The sequence below is a fragment of the Python bivittatus genome, unplaced genomic scaffold (genome assembly GCF_059951505.1).
Source record: "Python bivittatus isolate LINGU-HERP-01145 unplaced genomic scaffold, Pbiv_v1 ctg000330_np1212, whole genome shotgun sequence".
NCBI lineage: Eukaryota > Metazoa > Chordata > Lepidosauria > Squamata > Pythonidae > Python > Python bivittatus.
In genome coordinates, this window is record NW_028277058.1 from 51,607,597 (window position 1) to 51,631,371 (window position 23,775).

The window sequence follows — 23,775 nt, forward strand, 5'->3', positions numbered from 1 at the left end:
CATGTTGCTGCTAAGTAGCTACTGCATCAAAGAGAAGGGAGGAAGCCAAAAAGATCATGTTCCTACCAAGTATGCAGCTGTTTATTCTGCCCCTTCATTTACTGTCCTTGAAGCAAGGAAAATTGGGAAGGAAAACAATAATAATGTAGGTTTGGCTCAGCAATTTTCTTTTTAAGCACATTGCTGAACCAGCCATAGCAGGAGCTCACTCCCAGTGTCTCTTGGGTGGGCAGGTGGAGAAAGAAAGGGCTGTTATTTTTCAATATAGAAAAAAGAAGAAGAAGAAGAAGAAGAAGAAGAAGAAGAAGAAGAAGAAGAAGAAGAAGAAGAAGAAGAAGAAGAAGAAGAAGAAGAAGAAGAAGAAGAAGAAGAAGAAGAAGAAGAAGAAAGAAAGAAAGAAAGAAAGAAAGAAAGAAAGAAAGAAAGAAAGAAAGAAAGAAAGAAAGAAAGAAAACCTTTTCAATACGTTTTTCACAATGGCTTTCTTCCTTTACTGATGGCTGATGATGATTTCTCAGATTTATGGAGCAGGAGAACTTCCCTAGGCTTTATAGCCAACTTTCATTCTAAAGGGCGTTCAGGATTTCAAAGGAATATAATGGAAGTTTTTAAACCTCTGCAGGACATACTGTTTTGAATGGAAAAATGGTGAAAAAATTGAGCTGAAAAAGGGATTCCTGGGGCCATCGTCGGCCCATCGGCAATCCCTAATTTTGGGAAATGGATTGTAAATAGAGTAGAAATACTGCTGACTGTAAAGTAGGGTGCATTTTAAGGTACCTTGTATTACAGAGCTTTTATCTGAGCTCAACTCAAAGGGCACTTTTACTGCATAGTAATGTTTAGGATGCTGGACTGGGACCAAGGAGACCCATTCAAACATGAAGCTTGCTGGATAGTTGGACCACTCACTATTTCTCAGCCTAACAGATGATAAAATTAAAAAAGTAATTCCCTGTGTGCTGTCCTCAGTTTCTTAAAAAAAGGGTGAGATATAAACATAATACATGTACACAGACAGTTGTTTCTTTAGTTGGTTTATGGTGCTTTTTAAGTCTACCAGCCTAAGGCAATGTTCTATGGTCATAATATTCTAGTTTTCCATGAGAATGTGCACTTTTTTACTTCCCAGTCTAGACTACAGCCCATATTTCTACATAACTGGCATATGAGAAACAAAGAAAGCTACTTTATAATGTCTGGGCTCACAAAACACCATTAAGCCAATTAAACAGGCAAAAAAGTCTGTAGAAAACTTTAATGGAAGTCCGGAGATAGAATTCAGGGATAGATAGCTTGATCATGTGATTTATATATTATATACTTGATCTTACATATCAGCCTTTCATCAATGTTTCTCTAGAAATGGGTAAATAAATAGTTTCCTAGTTGGGCAATGAAGTGTTCAGCCTACCTTAAGACTGTACAAGAAACAATGCAATGTTTTCTTATAAAAAAACAACATTGATTGTTCAATCTGCACAGTTCTTGCTAGTCCAAGCTGAAGATATTTTTTTCCCCACATACTACATCTGCTAAGAGCAAGCATGATTATCAGGCCTAGTTATCAAATATCACTGAGTTTTCAGTTAAAAAGCAGAACAATTGGAGCCTTGACACAACAGCCCAGCTAGGACTGCTTCAAAACAGCTTGTGGTTGGGGAGCTCAACAATTTGCCTATGAAAAAAACGATCTCAGCATAAGCAAACATTCATGCCAATGGGTGGTTATTGCTATGCTGGAAGTGAGCAAATGAATGAAAAGTGTGATAGGAATGGACCTTAAGTATAATGTTATGATTGCTCAGAGTTAACTCTGTTTCAACATGGGAATAATACAAGGTCTGAAGAGAGAGAAAATTAAAAGATTCCTGTTAAGACTTTGACTTTCTTCTAATGGCACCATCAGAATGGGAACCCCAATAGCCTCTCTCAGTAGAATGAACAGAATGGGTTCCTAAACACAGTAAGGCAGGCGTGCCAATTTTGAAGCAAGCGTAGTAATACAGAATTCATCTAAAGCATGGCAGGGAATGTGCTGGGTCCAAGGGAACACTTCTAATAGTGGGTGATCAGCATACAAACAAAATGAGAGACCTTCCTATTCACAAAATGGCTGCCATGGCAGGCACCATGTGTTTTATTTTTTTCTAAAGAGAATCCCACTGTTAAAGAATAGTCTAGACAGAAATAATATGAATCTCTCCCCCAGGTTTCTCCCTGGCAGCCTCCATACAGTCATCCCTGAAAATAAGGATTGTTGCTAACTTTGCAGATGATCTCAGCACAAGGACAATCAACTACAGCCTGGAATCCAGAGTTGATCTGTGACAACACGTGGTGCCCCAAGATTAATGAATTAGGAATATAAATGGAATCTTTGTGACAAAGTACTAGCCACAAATATCCAATAACAGAGAACCTGAAAAGGGATAAAACAAATCAGAGAATTCAGGGCAATAGTAGGCCAGATTTCCATTTGGGATTAGACAGAGAGGGAGAAGTAAAAATGAATGTGTTGATATCTCCTCTGGCAATGGCTGCGTGATCTCTGGAATACCCCTAAAAGGGCCTGAAAGTCTCATGTGCCTGCAGATTACCCAATCTTGTCTTAAGTAAACCAGGAATTGGAAATGATGATTGAATACCAAAAACAAGTTTCTTATCACCACCATTTAGATTCATCAAAGGCTTGAATTCATCTCTTAGGAGACTGGTCAACTTATATTCATGCCTTGCCAAAGAAAGTGATTCACTTAGCTATGTGGAGTTAACATCTCCTACAGAAAAGGCAGTGCCAGCTTTGATGTAGTACGTTTTCCACCCACACAAATCTTAGTTCAGTAATACGTCTTGCCTAGTTTGTTTAGCCTTGGATAGGGATACTCTGCATTTAGCATGTATTGCAAATTAAGACTAGTTGGTCTACCCAGACGTGGTCAGGAAGCTAGTAAAGTTTCAATACTATGGAGATATGTCCCAAACAAAGTAATCCTCCAGCTCTCCTATTCAGAATATGCTAAATAATCTTCAAAGACAATGTGCATAAGTCACACGGCAGCAAACAGAGTCTAGGCATTATATCAGCAAAGGCATGGATGAGCATGGTCTACCATTGGCACACATATCTGAAGTGGTGAGAGGCATCATCTCTTACAGATTTCACTTTACTTGATCATTTAAATCAAATTTAACATCTGATGATACACAAACGTATGTGGTGCTGGTGATTCCAACAGAAGGTTGGCAAGGAGGAATTGGATAGTAGCGTGTACCTCTTTCACTTAGCTGCATGATACAAAGAACTCTATATTCCCATGTAATAGTTGAGTACATAATGCAGAATTAAGCAAGCATTTGTTTTAGTTACTAAAGAGTTTTACTCTGTTTTGCCATGTCTTTGGTAGGACATCCATGTAGAGTAGGATGATTTTTCTCATCTTCAATTCAATTAACCCTGAGAAATAAATATCCCTTAACTTTGAGATGGTCTCATTGCCACCTGGTATAAACAAAGATGCCTTAGCCTTAATGGTCTCATTTTTGGCAGAGCTAAACAAAACCTGCCATGCACAAGATAAGACGAACTTGTCCTTGGCAAACGTCAGTGAGATGAGACCATCAAAAAGGAGCATGAGTAATGATGGTTCAGAGCCTATACAAGTTAGTCAAAATTCCCATGGGATGAAACCTGGATGCAGACTTAACTGGGAGGGTTTGCATGTTTGCTGGCTTTGGAGTGGTCCAACTGCCATCATCTCTCTATAGTTCCCTGACTGACAAAACAGAGCATAAGTTCTTTGTCACTGTATTCCTCACCACTCTTGAATATTCTTTGATTGCTCTCTTGCGTTATGCCATTATTTATTTTCTTATTCCGCCCTGGAATAAAGCCTTAAGTACTCATACTATGTGGTCATTACTTCCGAATCCAAAAGAACCTGTGACCGAACCCTACTGTGACCCAATACAATATGTCAGTGTGGTTTCAGTAATTTGCTGCTGCCTTCTTCCAAAGCCAAAGTCAAAATAACAGCACTCCCACACAGTGAACCTGAATCTTCAGTTTGAGTCCAAATCCATCCACTTTTCATGCCAGTTCCAAACCAAGAACAAATGTTTCCAAATGTCAAGGTAGAAACTCCCCCTCCTTGCAAAAGTCCACACAATATTTGGCAAGGAAAGCTTTAGCAATTTCTAACAATCCTTTTGAGCACAGGTAGCTGTAACAGATCAGAGCCTGCTTTAAAGCCTTGGACTGTGAGATTAATGTTTCCATTTATGTTAGAGAAAGGAAAAGACAGGAGGCACCAATCTTTCATCTCTCCAAATGGCATACAAAACACTCTGGTATCAGCCCAAATATAGATCCTTGAATCAAGAAAGATTGATATGTTGAGATAACAAACAGTTCTAAGTTATTAAAAGAATGGTGGAGATCTCTCTTCACAGTATTCCTGAGTTAATCATTCAGAGCCAGCATATGATGAAGGCTCCCCAGTGCTGCTGTCAGTATTCCAAAGAAAAATGCCTTAAAAACAGTCGTTTGCAGGGATCCATATTAGCTGTGAAAGAAATCTGCCTTGTTAGTTTGTACTGTAGCTTCTAAAAGCCAGTGGTGTTTAGCTACAAGGCAAAAAAGAAACAAGATTCTCCAAACATACCAAGAGGTTCTCATCTAATTTATGGTTCACCCATCCATAAACGTTCTTCCCCCTTTAAATTTGTGTTTATGAAGATGAATCCAATAGCCATCATCAACAAAAAGACACCTTTTAGACATGTATTTTCAGCAATACTCTAGATCAAAAGTCCTTGCTTTCTCCAGGCCAAGAGTTTTTGAATGACATACTCAAAATCACGTGCCAAAAAGTGATAGAAGGGGTCAGAGCAAAAATTAAAGTTGATTTAATGTTATTTACTTTTCCATTTAATTGAAATTAAATCTAGATGATATGATTATGCTCCATTCAAATATTTAATATTTTCTCTGTTATGTTCAATTTTATAATTTGGTCACAACTTTTAGAGGTCCTTGGAAGATATAGTTCAAGACTTTCACTGGTCATCTGTGGCTCTGAGGTCTCAGACTGGGCACCTTGCTCTAGACAGTAGTCCAGAAGAAGACAATTTCTAAAGGTGTCTTCCCCAAACTGGAGCTCTCAAAACACACTGACATTCTTAACATGGCAGTCTTTACACATCTAAAGGCTGCCTGTTGAGGAAAGTCATTCTAAAAATTGTATAGCTTAGTTCATACATAATGCTAACCCATAATGCAGATTTGGGTGACCCACAGCCCTCAGTGGTGCCCCAATCACTTTTCATGGCCTCCCAAGCTCACTCACAGAAATCCTAGAGTTGAATGGGGGCATTAATACCACTAACTCCAACATCCTGCTCTGGACAGGAATCCAAGTGAAAGCAACTCTGGCAGATGGCTGTCCAGCCTCCTGTTTGATATATCTAGCAAAGGTAAGGCCACCATAGCCATAAGTCCTTTCTTCCCCAGTTGAAGTGCAGCCACCAAAGGATGAACTCCAAAGAGTAAGCTCACATATCAGTAACCCAGAAGCACATTACGTGTAAACCAGGCACTGACACATTTCCCATTAAAATTCTGATGGGATTTTGAATATGTTTTCCCCAGTCTTTGCTGACTCTGTCACCCAGAGGTGGAGGAAATCTATAAATCCATTGCAACGACATCAGTGTCTTAATTTTCTTGCTAAGCTACTAGATGCCACAGTCTTGGAATATATGATCTCCAGATGTTGCCCAACCATCTTTGCCACTAGTTAAACTGGCTGGAGCTTCTATGTATAATTCAGCAACCTCCAGAGAGCCAAGTTTAAACATGAGTGTAGCGCTCTAATTTGAGCACAAGTAACTGTGGAGTACATTGTGACCCTGATGTTTAGCACTTAGTTTTGCCCAAGAAAACCTTCTCTCTGAATTAATTTTTGGTTCCTTATATTACATTAATCATGAATAAACTCTCCACATTTCCAGACCCTTTATTGGACACATGGGCTTGGTTCATACAACATGCTAAGCCACAATGTGTTTTGTTTCATTTTTGCTTAACATGTTATGTGAACCCAACCACTATGACTTATTTAACAAGCTATGTTTTTAACTTATCAATTCAGGTTACCAACTGGGCTCAGACATGGAATTAAGATATGATGGTTTATTTGTGTTTAATCACTTTCAGGTCAAATCTCTGCCTTGAAGCTTTGTTTATGGTTTAGTGTGTGTAGTAGGTCAGTGGGATTTAAAATAATTATTTGAATAAATTCCATCTCTCTCTCCCTCTCTCTCTGAAAAGCTCACAGTATACATTTCTGTCTTCTTTCCCTTGAAGTGTTTTTGATTTGCTGGTGCTTTCTGTGGACTTCCCCCGAGGAGTGGTGGTCTTGGTCCATGAATGCAATAGAAGGGGCCTTTGTTTTCCAGTTATCTGTCAGTTTCAAGGTAGTGTGGGAATATTGGTGGAAATGTTTGGGCTTTGCAATGTAGAGAGGAAGCCAATATTAAATGTTGGCTCCCTCAGTGAAAGATGTTGACTATAGATCAAAAAGTCTTCTCTGTATGTCTTGAACAAGAAAAGTCCTCATGTTGGCTGCCGAAATGATAAGAAATATGTTTTCAGAGTGCTTTCTTTCTTTCTTTGTTTTTCTTTTTTCTTTGGCTATTTGTCTGAATCCTCAGAGAACCTTTGTAAACTTTCCGATGCAGTTCTTTTCAACATGCAAGTAGCAGAACTATACAGAAAGTTGCTATATCTGGCCTGCAAAAAGCCAGATGACCAGATGGAAGTTAAGGAGTGGAAATTAAGACTCAAAAACGCCTGTATTTCCACAGCCCTTACATGACAACTTTTAACTGTACAGGAATAGCAAAGCAGCCTAGTTGTCCAAGGTCTACAGCTGGAATGGAGAATCAGCATATCTCAGTTACAGCTGGAATTCTCCTATGCACCTCTTACTATGATGGGTCCAGACACTTCACTAGGCCATGATGTAATTAGTTTGGTACTGGTTAACATGTTGTCTGGGCTGTGATTTACATACTGTGATTTATGGCTTAGCAGGATGTCTGAACGCTGCTGTCCTTTGTGGAGCTGTTATTTTTGCACATACAGATTTCATTCAAATATAAGATCATGACACATAGGTTTGGTTTTGACTTAGCATGCGTTATCCATCTCAAGAAAGAAACCATTCTTTATTTTTAACCAATCACAATTCAAAACTGTGGTTTTGCATAGGCTTACAAATCTTGGCTGTACGTATTTGTTAGATTGAGATCTCACCTTTCCTCCAGGAAACTAATTTGACCTAGATTGCCCCACCTCCTCCAATTTCCTCCCCACAACAAACACCCAGTGAAATGGGCTGGGTAGAATAAGAGCAACTGGCCCAAATTCATCCAGCGAGCTTCTATATGGTCTCTCAGATCCTAGTCCAAGACCTTAACTACAACACACTAGTTCAATAAACCATAACTAGTTCTATCCCCATGCTGTCCCCTTTCCACTTCCATTAACAGATTTAAAATACTATGAAAATTCATATTTTGAACATATTTTGCTTACATACACAATTTACCCTTAATCAGTTTTATGAACCTTTTGACTCAAAATACACATCCTAAGTACACATTCTTGTATACAATTTGAGCAGGCCACAATATTTCAAATTTGGTACAATTTTGATGAAATCCTACTGTAGGTTTTTATATCAATTCCTAGTAGAAAGAGGAATGGCTAACACCCGCCCTCCTGCCAGGCTGAGATGTTCCTTCCTCGTTATGACATTTCTTTTTCCAATGTGCAAGAATGAATGGAACACATTACATACAATTTTACAGCTCACACCTTCTGTTCAGTAATCATGGGTGTGTATCATCCTTCTGAGGACAAGGCCTAGTATTCCCATTTTTTAAAAAAATAATAATTAGAGGCCGGAGGGCATGGAGAAAACCATGAGGCTTTGAATTGTGTCGAATTCCCCCTTTTTTAGGTAGCACAGCCAATCTTCTTGGGTGGCCATCAAGCAAAGCCAGCCCAAAGATTGTTGTGGCACCTTGGAGTGAAGTAGGCTCAGTTGTAGTTTAGCATACTACATGCATTTTTCTTTGCTGTATAGATACTTTCTCTCTGGCCAACGGGTTAAATGCAAAACACCACAGGACATGCAAGTCTGAAACCAAAGTTACACTTTGAACTAAACTGTGGTTTGTTGAATAAAGCATAATGGTCTGTGTTGCAGAAGATAGAAAAGCAAAACTGAACCAACCACAATATGGCTTTGCATGAAGGGTGAACCTTCTCTGCAGGTATACAACAACACAGCAGAGCTGGGTCTGTACAACAATGCTCAGATGAGGCTAAAATGGGATTGGCAGGTTGTGGTCCAGAGGATCATGAAGCACCCAGCCAATGTCTGAGAATGTTGAGGGATCCAGGCCACCACATTCAGCTATAAAATGACTTGTTCAGACATAGCATTTGTGTTTTGTTCCCTTGTTTAGGGTGAGCACTGTTACTATGCAGCAAAGATAAAAATATTGTATTGCTTACTTTACTCCATATTTTTAATTGTTCATTTTTATTCTTGTGATTTTAATGTACTGGAAGTTGCCCTGGGGAAGTTTGATTTGAAAGCGTATTTCCTCACCCCTACCCTACCCCGCCCAAATCCTATAAATAAATATATTGTCCACCAGGCAAAACTGCCTTCCATCTAGCTAGAATTGAGCTCCTTTGACTGACAGAAGCTCTCAAGGGTTTTGGACAGAAGCTCTTCTCAGAAAGGGCTGGAAAATTGAATGGGGAGAGTGCGTTGTAGCAAACCTTGGACTTTGCCTCTGAGTTATGACCTCTCCAAAGGGAGAAGGCTTTCCTTCAGGCTCAGCTACAGCATGCTTGCCAAAAAGGCTGGCTACCATTGTCTTAATCGCATCCAGATGTAGCTGCTCCTGTGCTGGCTGAATGAGAAATGGATGAAAACTAAAACCCAGGCAATACTCTCTGCAGTGTTTTCCTGGTTGCCTTGCGTTCCTTTTCCTTCCACCCAGAAGATGTTTTGGAAATTCTCAGAGGAGTTCCAAGAATAACCTCCCTTCCTTTGGTCTGATGAAATGTCACTTCTGGCTCTGGAGATGGGAAAAGACCAGGGGTGTGGGTGGGTGGAGAAGCCCTGCCTGGGCTGTTATGCAAACTTTGGCCTTTCAGACTCCAGAGTGATTTTACTTTCAGCTGACTGCATGGGACCTGGAGGTCTCTAAGAGAGAAGCTGAGATTGAGGAGAGGGATAACCACTTGCCATACTGCTATGCTTGCTTTCTCACCCCCAACGTCCAGCCTCTTCCTCCAAAGATACAACACTGTTAACATGAAGCTGTTGGCTGTAACAAACTCAATCTTCTTCCTTTAGTCAGCAGCAAGAAGGCAGGCACTACTCACCAGGGAAAATCCAGGAATGACATTTAGGGACCATTATTTGTTCAAAACGGATTTCATCAGTTTTATCATGGGGTCCTTTAAATGTTAATCCAATCACATGGCATCTGCATTTCCTGGCAATGGCTCCTGAACACCACAATGCTACAGCCATAAGACCCGCTGAATTCTTCCTTTTTTCAAAATGCCATGGCTCTCTTCACACAGCACACAAAACCCTAAATCATCAGTGTCTGTGGGCAGTAGTGATGCTCTATTATGCTCAAAAGCATGTTTTCCATTCCGTTAATGCTATCTGTTCTCCTCAGCCAGATATTGAAAAATACATGGTTTATTTTTCTTTGTTTCAACTCCGGCCACGGACGGCATTGAGAGGCTGGCGCCAAATATCATTAAAATCAAACAAATCACCTTCTTCTATCTATTCTGGCCTCTCACCCTCTAGGCAATCTTTCTAGGTGGCAGCAGCCACGGACAACTTTATCAGTCTGCACAAAAGATTGTGAAAAAAGACAAATCCAGATCTAAATGCTTTAACTAAAAGCCTGGAAATGTTGACTAAAGCTTCTATTTGACAAATGAAAGAAAGAAAAAAGAAACGGGGTCATCAAAGGTGTCAGGAAACCAGCACTATCAAAGGACTCTTTGTTGAGTCTAAAAGTGCATAATCTAAAGAATCAAATGGACCAATCTGAAGCAACCCTGCCTTTTGTCTTGCATGGAAGGAGGTATTTTTCACACTGCAGGATGGTGGTGTGGAGAGAAAGTGTGCAAGAAAAATAAAGTTCCTGGAAGTGACTGGGGCAAGCAATGCTAAAGGTTTTCAAGGTTTCTTCTAATTGGTCATAATGTCTTATTTTAGAGCTGGAATATGTTGAAAGGCATTCTGTGTTAGCTACAATGGCTTTACAAAGACGGAGCAGTTTCCTCATTTCCTACCAGAAAAAAAACTACTCAAATACTTCTCAACTGTAGAACGTTTTAACAAGAGTGGGAAACTGGCATGACTCCTTGTGAAAACCTATTCTCCCTTCATAATGCATAGCTATCAGGAGTCCATTTACAGATTCAGTTTCACTGCAGACACAGCATTCATATCCCTTCTAGTTGTGGTTAAGAGGTCAGGAACATCTCAAACTCATTTTCCTGCTCTTTTCTTCCACTCATATTGTTCATATTGCTCAAATTCTGTCCCATCTCCATTTTCATAGATAACTTCAACCTTGGTTTGATGTCATCCCTTTCCACCCCTCCGTGATGACTCTCATGAGAAAAGAAAATGGTTATGGCTGCCATATCACCATGACATTATCTTCATCTCATTTCCAGCCCATGGGTGAACAGATGTAAGTCATCCTTAGCTGGAGCAAAAGTGGTGTTTTCCCTCTTATTCCAGGATCATTCAAGAACAGCCCCAATGTGTGTCAAATCTGTTCAGTTTTGTCATCTGTTACCTCTGAGAAACAGAGACAATCGAGCCAGGATAGAGACAGCTATGGCACAGCAAATGTCATGCCAGGACTGTTTTCTGATGATTCAAGCATGGATGGAGGGAGCAGTAGAGAAAGGCCTGGTGCGCTAGGCATCAAGAAAGAGGGTGGCAAATACTCCTGAGTTGTGCTACTGGGATAAACTGGGTGTATAGGGGAAGATAGCAGATGAACTATTGCCTTCATGCCAGGCCCATCAACTTCCCAGAAACACCCAACTGGTGACAGTTGGCAACAGAATGACATATTACACTAAAGCTTCATACACACACATTGGGAGGACATATTGTTGGGAAACGTTGGGCTAGACCTGACCTAGATGATATGTTTGCAACTCAAATATCCATCCCAGGCTTTGTAGCAGTCAGGGAACACTACCACAAGGACTGCCTTCCCCTGATAGGATTTAATTCATTTCGATGGACCTTCCTTCTCCAACCATTCTTAAAATCACTGACTGTCCCCAAGCAGTGGCACCATTACATCAAGTGGCAGGTTTAAATGATGAGGGCATTTAAAAAAAATAAGGTGCACTCATTGCATACAATCTGTACTGATGTGTGCGCACATTTGTGCCTCTCTGTTTGTGTATATCACATAGACATACAGTATACACACACAAATATACCCATGCAAGGGGAAACGTCAATGAAATTCTCAATCCACAGGCCAAACGTCTATGACAATTTATGGCATTTGTGTAACAAACTCATCATACAAATGACGTAAAATGGCATCAATTTTGTGGTGCATTTTGTATCATTTGCATAATGGGAGCATCATGAAATGATGTAAAGTTCTGCAATGACATATGCTACCATTTCTTAGACATTTGGAAATAACAGACACCACCCCCCTTCTCACTGGTCCACTAAAGTTAGGTATGTAATTGTTTGTATATAACTATATACACACAAACAAATATATCCCCAGAGAAATACATGGGCTGGCCGGGCATTCTGGGAATTGCAGTCCCAATGCATCTGGAAACTACCAAGCTGGGGAAAGCCAGCCCATCTACATCTAGCCCAGCAGGGCAATTCTTCTGTTCTATGTAATCTCTTTCCCTTTTCCACTGAAGTAATGAAAATATTGGTGAAGGGAGGGAGGAAGAGCTGTCTGGAGCCTTCTTTCAGCTTTAAGAAGCAAAAAGTCTTTCCCTACTAGTTCTGCCCCAACTGTCTTCTATTTCATATTGATATATATATATATATATATATATATATATATATATATATATATATATTTATAACTCCAGCCTGAGAACAGACTACGACCTATGAGCCCCGAGGGACTTTATAGGCCTGCATTTTTTGACACATTTCTGCCTTTTTGGAATCCCAGTGATGAATGTTTCAAAAAATCCAACAGCCTGCCAGACATGATTTCGCTACTAATGCTCATTTTATAAATATGCCTATTGGCCGTGTTCCTTTTAACTTTGGGCTTAAAGTTTCTTTTTGAGCCATTTCTCTTGACTACAGCATGCAAGGTATACATAATTTCCTCACAATATTTTGTGCTCCAGTGGAACAGGTTCAAGAGGGGAATGTTCAACAGTTGTTTCAGAAAACACCAAAATGGAGGTTTGCTTAGGAACAACCTCTGGGCTTGTGCGCCTGGCTTAAATTACACAGGGCCACTAATGCAGTTCAAAACAAGTGTGGGGTGCCCCTCTGCAGTCATGAATATTTAGCTACTTCATTTAAATCAGTTATTAATGACCCTTATTAATACATTAGAAAACAACCTACTGCTCAGTTATCAACTCAAAGCTCTTATTGCTGTATATAACTATTTAATTTTTTCACTGTAAATAGAACAAATGTAATATGGACAGTTCTGCAGAAATAAAATGTGACTTGTTTTAAAGCAGAGATGGAAACTATAGTCCAAGGGCTGCACGGAGCCCATCAAGGCTTCTTTTGTGACCACTCAACAGGAGCCCCAGAATGCGTCACTGAAAATTGGAAACAAAACAGCCAAATTTCAGCAGAACAATTTCAGGCCATTTTTTGAGGTTTCAGAGTAGATCTTGCAGTGGTTTGGTTTCCAGCACCCTCTTCTTCCCGTTCTAACTATAAGAGCTAGAAAGAAGAGGGAAGAAGGAAGAAAGAAGAAAGAAGAAAGAAGAAGGGAGGAAGGGACAGGGACAGGGAGAGGGAGTGAAACACGGGCTGAAAAAATTGCAATACCCTTCTGGTGATTTCACAGCCTCAACAGATTGCATGCTATGGCTCCCTCAAAGTTCAGTTCAAGTTGCAGTAGGTGGGCTTTGGCTGTGCTTGTGGCAGAACAAATGAACAGCGCTGTTCTCAATGTTAACAGAGAATGCTCCATGTGGCATGGATACAACCAAAGCTGGTAACTTAGTTTACAACTTCTCCCTAAAAAGGATTATCTGAAAGACTCAGCTGACCAATATCATGATGGTTGGCAGATATCAGTTATCTGTGGGTCCATTTGTTGATAATCATGTAATATGGAAGATTGTGACTTGGAACGTAACATGAATAAATTGTAATGAGAAGGGAGGGAGGGAGGGTGGGTAGTATGTAATATTTCTGGATGGAGGTGGTTTGATTTGAAGCATGAAAAAAGATAAATATGTGATGCAAAGAAATAAAGCTGTAGGATTAATTATGAAGGAAAGGACCAACATGCATATTGGAAAGGACGACCTGATGTCCTCTAGGTTGTTGGGGGTGCATATAAAAATAGGAATCCATAGATTGTACATTATATCCCAGTGAATGTGATAATGGAAAAAAAACAGAAATGAGTTTTAGGGGAAAATGTACAAGATGCTGAATGAATGTGATCCGGGGGGAAAATGATTTTGCTAAGTGACATAAATGAATTGGTAGGAACAAAAGGAAACAGTACAGAAAAAGCGATAGGACCATTTGGAGAGTGAATAAGGATGTGGAGTAGTGAGCATCTACTTATGGTCTATTCATTTCAATCCCATGATATAAACACAAATGTGAGAGCCTCTTCTCACAGAGTCAGAAGCAAAAAGCCTAAAACCAGATAAGTGCATTAGATAAATTGTGCAACAGGTAGAAAACGTCCTTCTACCCAAAAGAGAGTGGTTTCAAGCCCATTATACTAGCTAGACAAGAGAAAAAAGGGCAAGAATTTAAACCCTGATTTTATTATAAATAGGGCTTGCCTCTGATACACAGCAATCGCAGCTCTCTTTTGTAATGGCCCCATTACAGTATCTGCAGTACAGTTGCTTCTCAGATCTCAGGGTCCTTGACTGCCTGTTTCCAGGCAATCCAGCTTGTCAAGAGACGCCTGACTGTAAGTATTCAGATACACATATGGGAAAGAATGAATATAAAACTAAAAGCACCGTTTATTTGATTGTTTACGATGAAAGACTACCAGAGGGTGGCAAGAAGTGTTGAATGTGCGGCAGATCCATTTTTCCTACATGAATTTTTTTTAAAAAAATTGACATGGATAAAAAGGAAAGAAGTGAAGGAAATGAAAGTGGAATGACGGTCGGGGAAGGAATTATAACTCCTGTATGAAAAGTACTCTGACTGATTAATCTCTCAGTAGAATGAATGGAAAGGGGATGTAAAGAAAGATGATGTGGAAAAATATTCTTACCAAGGGCCACCAAAGCGTATAGAGCTATGTTACTGGGGTATATGAAAAAGGATACTTGGTGAAGTGATGTTAAAATATGGGTACAGTTTGCTGATGGGATGGGTATGAAACTTGATTAATATGTGTCTGCAAATTGCATCTGTCCCCAATAATTGGCATGTGCTGTTATCACACCCCCCCCCCCCCGTACAAAGAGGGAGATGCAAAAAGTACAGGCGAATTAGGTTGTTAACTGGGAAGGTGTTTGGCAGAATCTGGAATCAAAGGGTACGAAAGAAAAGGAAAGTTACTGTGATTAACATTCATCCACTCTTGTGCCTTGTGGTTTTTTATATTTTGCAATAATGACTGTTTTTATATATTTATTGCTTTAATTCATTGTTGTATGCCACCCAGAGTCGCTTTTTGTGAGATGGGCAGCCATATAAATGTGATAAATAAAAAATAAAATAAAATAAAATGCAGTTTTATGCTGAATAGGGTTGTACAGACCAGATATCTGCTCTTCAGCAAATCATGAAAAAAACAGATGAAGGAGAAAGCTTATTGTGTGTTTGTTGACTTAGAGAAAGCTTACGATAAAGTGAATAGGCTTGAATTATGGAATGCTTTGCACTAATATGGTCTGAAGGTTTGCTGAATGTGATGAGAGCAAAATGGAAAGGCAAGTATGTTTCAGAATAAATAGAACACTTAGCAAATAGTTCAGCACTGAGCAAAGAGTAAGATAAAGATGTGTGATACCCCTTGGTTATTTAATGGATTTATGGGTAAGTGTATGAGGAATGGTTTTGTTGACCTTAGAGGAGGCTTAGTTGAGGGTGTGAATGCACAAGCACTTTTGCACATAGATAACGCTGTGTTCTTGGTTGAGCACTGAATGATTTGCAGTGAATGTTAGACAAATTGTATGAGGCAATGAGGAGGATGGCCCTGAAAACTAATGTATCAAAGACCAAAGATAATTGTCCTTTTGACCAAAAAAAATACAGTGAACAATTGCAAGTTATATATAAACAATGAAAAACTAGAGCAAATAGGTGAATTTAAGTACTTTGGTAGAATGTTTATTAAGGATGGCAAAACAGAAGGAGAAATTTTCAGACATGCAAATGTTGTTAGAAAGATAGTGGTTAGCTTGTAATATGTTGTGAGGACCTGATATTTTTTGAAAGAAGCAAAAAATGACCATGTCAGAGAGCTCTTCTGCCTTTTTTATTATTTGGAAGTAAGAGTTAGATATATCAGGAGAGACATAAAAAGTAAATCGGATGCATTCACAATGGGGTACTTAAGAATGAATGGGTGCTCAGTCAATGCGGATTGAATACAAGGCTGAGTGAACAGCATCAAGTGTCTTGAAGTGGTTTGGTCATCTAGAGAATGAGTCAGGATCAAATTGCAAAACAAATAGATGAAGGGAGAGTAATTTGATTGAGAAGAAGAGGAAGACTTTGGTTAAATAGAGTTGATGAGATCCTCAAAAAAGGTAGGTCATAAGTTTAAACAAAAGGCATTGTATGAAGCTGTGTATGAACATGGTTAAAGCAACGATGGATCGCAAACACAGATAGGTATGGAAAGGTATCGATTATTTTTAGGTATGAATCCCTTTTTTTTTTCCTTATTGTCTGCCTTTAATTTATTTGACTATGCCATTTCTTACTCTTTTCAATGCTCTGCATCATGTTACTTATCCTGAAAGAGAATAGCAATGATCGGTGTGTATGTATATATAGCTAAAATGACTATTCCAACAGACATCCCCTCTTCTGTCCCATGAAAACATTACAAAACTTTTGGAAGCGTTTTGGGGAAAACGTGTTTCAGATTGTTCTCCCTTGTGATCAAGCATCTCTGTGTACTGAAGGGACTTTCTGCACCCTGTAAAAATGGCCAGAAATGCCATCCCCAACTGGAGGCATTTGTTTCTCAACCAAATGCCCAGGAATTATACTATACCACCTTTTCCCACATCTTTCGGATATGTTGGGACTGTAACCTCTGAAGACCAAGGTATCTTGGACTTCCCAATGCATCTGAAGGACCCCAGGTTGAGGAAGACTTCAATTTGTCATGCCATTTGGCATAAAAAGAAACACTAATTAATAGCCTGCTTTGTACACATAAAAGGAAAACACATTAAAGAACATTTGTATTCTCCTGTATCACAGACTGAACCTGGTCCATCCTTGAAAATACATAGCATTTGTCTTCCTCTATCTCCAAATTAAATCAGAAGTCGCCAGTAGCATTTTGCAAAATCTACCAAAATAATATAAGGTAGAGAAAATATCTTTTTTTCTTCCTGAAAGTTTTCAGTTTGGTGAAAAAGAACATTCTTTCAGAGTTGAAAATAATGTTTATGAAAATCTAATGGATAGAATGTGGTTTTCTTGCATTTGTCATATTATGAGTCAGCCAATAAGTGCATTAAACAACCTGCTTTTCATTGTACCATCACCTCTCCAAAATTCTGTATCTTCCCCAGCATCTCATACTTCTGGTAAATCACTAGAGAAGACAACACAGGGAAACCTCTTCCATGGGGCTTCTTAATTGCAGTGGTGCAAGTGATAGTATCACCACAAAGATTTCTAGACCAATTGTTAGAGAAGTATTTTTTTTTATCCTGGAAAAATTCAGAGAAACTGTCCATTCTATTTCTCTGCCCACAGATTTGATGGAGAACTTCAAAAGATTGTTTGTGCTCATATCTACAAAACAATACAGGTAGTCCTCATTTAGTGACCACAATTGGGACTGGCAACTCAGTTGTTAAGTGAAGTGATTGCTAAGTGAAAGTGTGACTGTGCTTATGATCTTACTTCAGCTTTGCTTTGTTTTACAGACCTGCGAAGGTTGTAAATGAGAGCATTGGTCGTAAAGTTAGTTTTTCATCACCTTTGTAACTGTGAACAGTCACTAAACAAGGCAGTTGCTAAATGAGGACTACCTGTATGGGCAATGTTCATGCTAAAACTATAAAGAAAAACAGTTCCTAACAGATGGGATGCCAACCTCTCTATTTCTCCTTGATATATTGGTTTTCCTTGAACAGGATTTTTCTTTTCTGGGGGGGAAGAACTGAATATATGGTAAGGTATTCTTCCATATGAGCCCCCCTCTGAAATTCCTGAGCTATGTATCCTAACTTGTGCCACAGATGGTTTCAGGGAAGGAAGATTGAGGACTGAGAAGAGTGAAAACCATCCTGAAATTTGGAATGGGGACAAAGAAGAAGATTAGGAAAACCTTAATATTAGAGGAGGAAGTAATTTCTTTATTTTTTTTTTTAAAAAGAGCAACAAACATAACAGCCTATGCATTCTCCTATGCTGCTTCACGGCATCTGCTTGGCAACTGTTTGAGCAGAACACTAGACTAAATTAGCTCTCGGTGGGATCCGTCAGGCTGCTTGAGTAAGGCAAGGATTGAATGGATGGAAACATATTAAACAACTGGCAATGCCACCAATGTTCTTCACCAACTCTAGTATCTTGTTGAGGCTTGTCTTTCTGCACATCTATGGTGCTAACAATTTGACTGTAGAACCCATTAATCTATACACATACCAAACTGATGGGAAAATGAAGCAACGGGTCCTCGTAAACTCTGTTCTGCTGAAGAGCAAATCTATAAATTGTCAGCATTGCTGCTGGGTTGCATTGTACAAAAGTCAACTCATTTACGGTTTACCCCATTAATTTCTCACCCTTCCAAACACTGACTTCTCAAGTAGTGTAAACCAACATGCTGCTATGCTACATATGCCTAAAATGGTTTGCATAGCAAAACAAGCTAATGTTTATACCAGTTAGATTCCAAAGCACCATTAACCACTCTAGGAGGAGGTAGGCTTCTTTTCTGAGGGGATGACCTTCAAGGGTTGCAGAGGTTTGAGTAGGACATCATGACATCACTGGACTGAATGGACCTAACAGTTTCAACCCATTTCTTTGAGGAGGTTTTAAAGGGCTTATGCTCTTAAGCAAAAATAAAAAAAAATAAGCAATGGATTTAAGGGACAAAAGTAACGTCTTATGTCCTTTTGTTCCAGAAATCTCTGCAACTCCCCAAAGAAAAGGGGTGCTCTAGGGAATCTGGGGGTCAGTTGCCCATTTCTGTCTAGGATTTTATGAATTTGGGCTATTATACAGAAATAAAGTATATTTTCAACCAACAAGAATGAAGTTGGAGGTTAAGAAAGCCAGGCTTACGAAAAGAAGGTAGTCTATGAACAAGGGAGGGAGGGAGGGAGGGAGGATGGACTGATGGATCATCTCCTTGAGATTTATATTTATTTATATTTTATTTGCAGCCCCATCCAGAGATCACACAAAATGAATACCCAATACTCATGTGAGATTACAAGGAATCCTGGAAAATAGAAAGCTACAGAAAAGTTTGGGAAGTTATTTCCAGCAGTTGTCCCCTAAATAAGAGCATGGTGAACAGATGCTACATGAAAGCTCTTTGTTCTGCCATGGAATGCTCTGCTATGGGGAAGTTGTCTGAACTTCTCTGAGCTTATTTTTACTGACTGATTTGAAACAGACAAAGGTACTTAAAATAATAATGGAAAAGTTCTTGCTTGTTGGCCTACTTGTGATAGTATGCATCTTTGTAGCCTTTATCTGTGTTTTTGTATTTCATTTGTTGTAATCAGATTATACCCATAATACAGGGCAATGTATAATGGTGACTATCTGACGTCCTCCATCTAGCTGGATTACCACAACACACTCTACATGGGACTGTCTTTGGAGACCAACCAGAAGTTGCAGCTGGTACAAAATGCAGCAGCTAGATTGCTGGTAGGACAACCCCATCACTATACAATAGCAGCAATTTTAAAGTTGCTGCACTAATTGCCAGTAAAGTGGATTCTTACCTTTAAACCCTCTTTGATGTAGCACCAGGATACAGTGGGTAACGCCTTGCCAGAATTGAATCTGCCTGTCTCTCGCCTTGGAAGGGCCAGTTGAGACATCAACCCCCTTGTGAGAAATGCATGGGGAGAAGTCCATGGGGGTGGACCAGACAGCAGGCGTTCTCTATGGAGGCCCCCACTATTCCAAGCACCCTCCCCCTGGAGGAGCATGTGCCCTATATCCTGTCATTGTTCTGCAAACAAGAAAAAATCTGTGTGAATCAACCAGCTTTTGGGCCCAGTTAATCTGACTGAGGGCATATATCACAGTTACTTTGACCAGTGAATCTGATTGTTATGTTAGTCTCATATATTGTTTCTGTTTTTGTTGCCTTAAGGATTGTGGTTGGTTATGCAAATAACCAAACAAATAAATAAAGGCTGTGATGTATTATGACTAAATAGATGATATAGAACTTAAAAACGATATATAAATGCATTCATGGTTTTTTTCTGTTTCTTTTCTTTTTAAATGTTAGACACAAATAGACCCTGGATGGCATGGCCAGACTTCAAGTACAGAAAACCTGAAAATATGGAAACTTAAACCCAGTAACAAGAATCTTTTACTCTTTATGGAAATAGGTTGACTTGTAGATTGAATCCTTCACCAGGCATAATATTTGATTTAACCATATCTACATACCACCCCAATCATAAGACATCTACAATCTTACTGTAGAGCGAAGTCCCATTGGAATGGACCCATCTTCAGAGCCTTTCTATACAAGAGGAAAAATGGGCCAACCACACTTCAAACGCGGTGATTCCAAAGCATGGGGGTTATTACCAAGAAAGCCTGAAGTCTCACCAAAACCTCTCATATCTCAAGTGATGTAAAGAGTTATGGTTAGATTACCTTGCCCTTTTCAACCACATAGGCCTTTCTATTTTTTATTGACTCACATTGTGGAACTATGGTTCCCAGGCTGAACATTTAGTGTCCCTCTAGACCTGTTGGTCTATTCTCTAAGGCATCCATTGCCTAATTGAATCATGTTGGTTTCAGAGCCTGAGATTTGTCTTTAAGTGCCTAAACCACTTCTCTGCTTTGATCTTAGTCCCGTCTGTGTATCATTTCTTTCCCTGTCCTATTTCATACATGCCTATTTCTGTCCCTTGTTTTGTTGATGGCACCATTTTAAATTCTCCTTTATTACATTTGATCTGTAACTCGATCTCAGAAGCGTGCAGACAACTGGCTTGATCTCATGCAATAGTTATCCAATTATCCTGACATATGTTTTTTATAGCTGCTTTGCTGACATCTGCTGTTTTAAGATGCCCCCACTTATGGGGTAGAGGATGATGTCATTATATAATTTAAGAAGGTATAAAACTCAGATTTAGAACTTTGGTGGGATTTGTTTCTTCCCCAGGGTATTGTGGAGACATTCTCAGGAATGTCAAGAATATCAGAAATCAGGAATATTAGGAGACATTCCTGACACACATTGTGTGTGTGTGTGTGTGTGTGTGTGTGTGTGTGTATGTGTGAAAAGGGGAAGTATGGGAGGACTTCCAGGGAAGAAATAGTGGACTGAAGATGGCTCTGAAAAATGAAGCCGATGACCACGGCAGAATGAAGAGCTGGCAAATAGACCAGCTCTTCGATAATTCCTTTCTGGACAAGGAGAGGATTTGAGATTGCCCACAAGTGCTCCAGACGGTTTCTCCTCATGAGGAGACTGCAAGACAACAACAGTCTCCAGCAGGTTGAGAGCTCTGGGAGATGAGGGAATAGCCATCTTGCTGAAACCACAGTCAGCACCTTTGAAAGGACACTGGTGCACATACTTACTTTTCTAATTACTTTTGGAAATTGCTTGTTAACTGCTTTTTAGCTATTAGGAACCTTTGTATTGACACATCTTACAGCACTGGGTGAGTTTCCTTCAATCCTTAGCAAAAGAAGTTTTAAATACAAGTTTAAGGACTTAATTTTTTTTTAATAAACAGCAAATGGGTGATTTAAAGTTTCATTTTACAAAGTTACAAACAGGCTAAGGGTCCAGATAAATTTGAAATAAGGTTTTGGAATTAGTTATAAAGAATTCCAGTCAAAAAACAATTAAACATCAAAAATAACCATCATCCAATCACAATCAAAAAACCTTTAAACATCACCAAACGTAGCAACAATCTTTAGATTCCTCAAAAAAAAGTTCTAACATCTGCTTTCTCATATTGTCTTTGTCTCTTCTCTCAGAGTTCTTGTCATCTTTGTCAGACCCCTTTTGTAACTGCAGTGTGGCAACTTCAGCAAATCCCTTATGTAAATCCAATGTAAGAAAATTATCCACATCGCTATTTATTATTTGCATATCTTTTTTAATTTTTAAATCTTCATCCAATTTCATTTGTAAATCCATTATTTCCATCTTTCTCTTGTAGGCTATAATTTTTAAATCCAGAAGTTAATTTTAAGAGTGTCTACCTCTATAGATAGACTGTGTTTAAAAGATGTTATGGAAGAGGAACAAGTTTTAACAAACAAAATTCAGACTGATTTGAAAGTGGATTTTAAAATGACAGGCTACAAGAATGACATGGAAAAATATGTTATACTGGATGTACAAAAGAAACTGGATGATATCTTAATTAAAAAGAATATACAAACAACAAACCAAGACAGTGACCTGGATAATTTTCCTACATTGGATTTACAAAAGAGGCTTGTTAAAGTTTTGAAGAATTTTGTGGGAAGGGATAAAGAAAAAATGAAAAGAAATCAAGTTCAAGGGCATTATTTGAAGGGACTAAAGATCAAGATTGTTAGAAGTAAAAGGAAGGAATATAAAATTGGCTTATTTGATCAAGGTTAAAATAAATATGTTATCTCTTGTAATCTTTAATGGACTTTTGCTGACATCAGGACTGAAATGACAAGGCTTTAAGGATTTATTTATAGATAAGATATGGGATATGGAAAGAAGAAATCATTTGTTGTATTTTAAGAGAAGGTGATAAGTTACTAAAATTGTTTATACTTGTGATGAAGGGGAAGTCATTTCTTTATCTTTTCTTTTTCTTTACTATATTCTTATTTTTTCTTTTCTATTCTTTTTTCTATTTTTTCTCTTTTTACTTTTCTGTACTTTTCATTTTTTCATTTTTATTTTTTAAAGTTTGTATTAGTTTTTATTGTTGTAATTGTAATTTTTAATAAAATTGCTATTAAAAAATGAAAAAGGGAAGTATGCTCTTTCTTAGGCCATTAAAACATAGTCTAAATTTTAGCTATTAAGTGAATGGCTTTAATAAAGGTGAATTGTACTGCATACTTTTGTGTCTGTCTGCATTACTAGGAACACTTGGAATCAGATCAGTATGTATAGTTCTGACTTCTGCATTTTGAAAGTGGGGTCTCTGGCCAAAAATCATAGTAGAAGGGCAGCCAGCAGGAGAGGTTGCATAATAATTCTACATTTCCCAGTTTAATCCCAAGTGCTCCCTGAAATTAGCTCTCCATAATTTTCTTCCAAGCAAAAGACCATTTAAAGCATAATGTCAATAATGAATTCACTTTTTTTTACCAAAGAAAATGTTCCAACAAGAAAATCAAAGCTACTCATTGTGTTATAGTACCACATTATCTCATGCAAAGTATTGCCAAGGAAGGAATTAAATGCTGAATTTACTAAAAAGATTCAAGGGGGCCAAAATGATGGAAGGCGCAAGTGTCATTTAGGGGGAAATAGCAGCTACATTTCCTCCAGTACAAAAGCCCTTTTTGGTCATATTAGAGCACTAATGGCAAAAGCCCCTTGATTAACAGATGGATCATATTTACTCCCTAATGACAGAACCAACAGCAATGAGTACAGGTAGTCCTCAGATTAAGAACGAGTTCCATTCCCAAGGTCTGTTCTTAAGTCAAATTCGTATGTAAGCCGGAACAGTGTTATTGTATAATACTGTATGAGTAATGAACTTGGTCCATTGTGTATTTAACTTGAATTTTGCTACAATAGGCCCTGTTCTTAACTATGGGTCATCTGTAAACCTGACATTCTTAACCTAGGGACTCCCTGTACTCATAACATAATTATTGGCTAACCCAAGATGTAAGTGTTACAACCAATTCTGAAATAAGTATATACATAAAATAATGTATCTTCTTACTTCAGGGCACAGCCTCATTCCACACTGTTTTTGGTGAACAGCATTATTTTCAGCTTCTGGAAGGCAAGTTAATGGACATTCAATTCATTCAAGGGGCTTTTTCAGGCAAATTTACAATTTACAGGTAGTGACCA

General features: G+C 38.7%; 1 protein-coding gene across 2 annotated transcripts in view; it reads right to left on the bottom strand.

Annotated features, from left to right (window-relative positions):
- The window catches only part of RERG (RAS like estrogen regulated growth inhibitor), a 111,969-nt gene that overhangs the window by 66,644 nt on the left and 21,550 nt on the right, over positions 1 to 23,775 (bottom strand). The window contains exon 2 of one of the 2 annotated variants that reach the window (XM_088141307.1): positions 19,478 to 19,710. The exons of the other annotated variant lie outside the window; for it this stretch is intronic. Within the exon in view, the coding sequence (XP_087997433.1) occupies positions 19,478 to 19,613 (136 nt within the window). The 5' untranslated portion in view covers positions 19,614 to 19,710. The remainder of the gene's footprint in view (positions 1 to 19,477; positions 19,711 to 23,775) is intronic. 2 annotated transcript variants of the gene reach the window in all.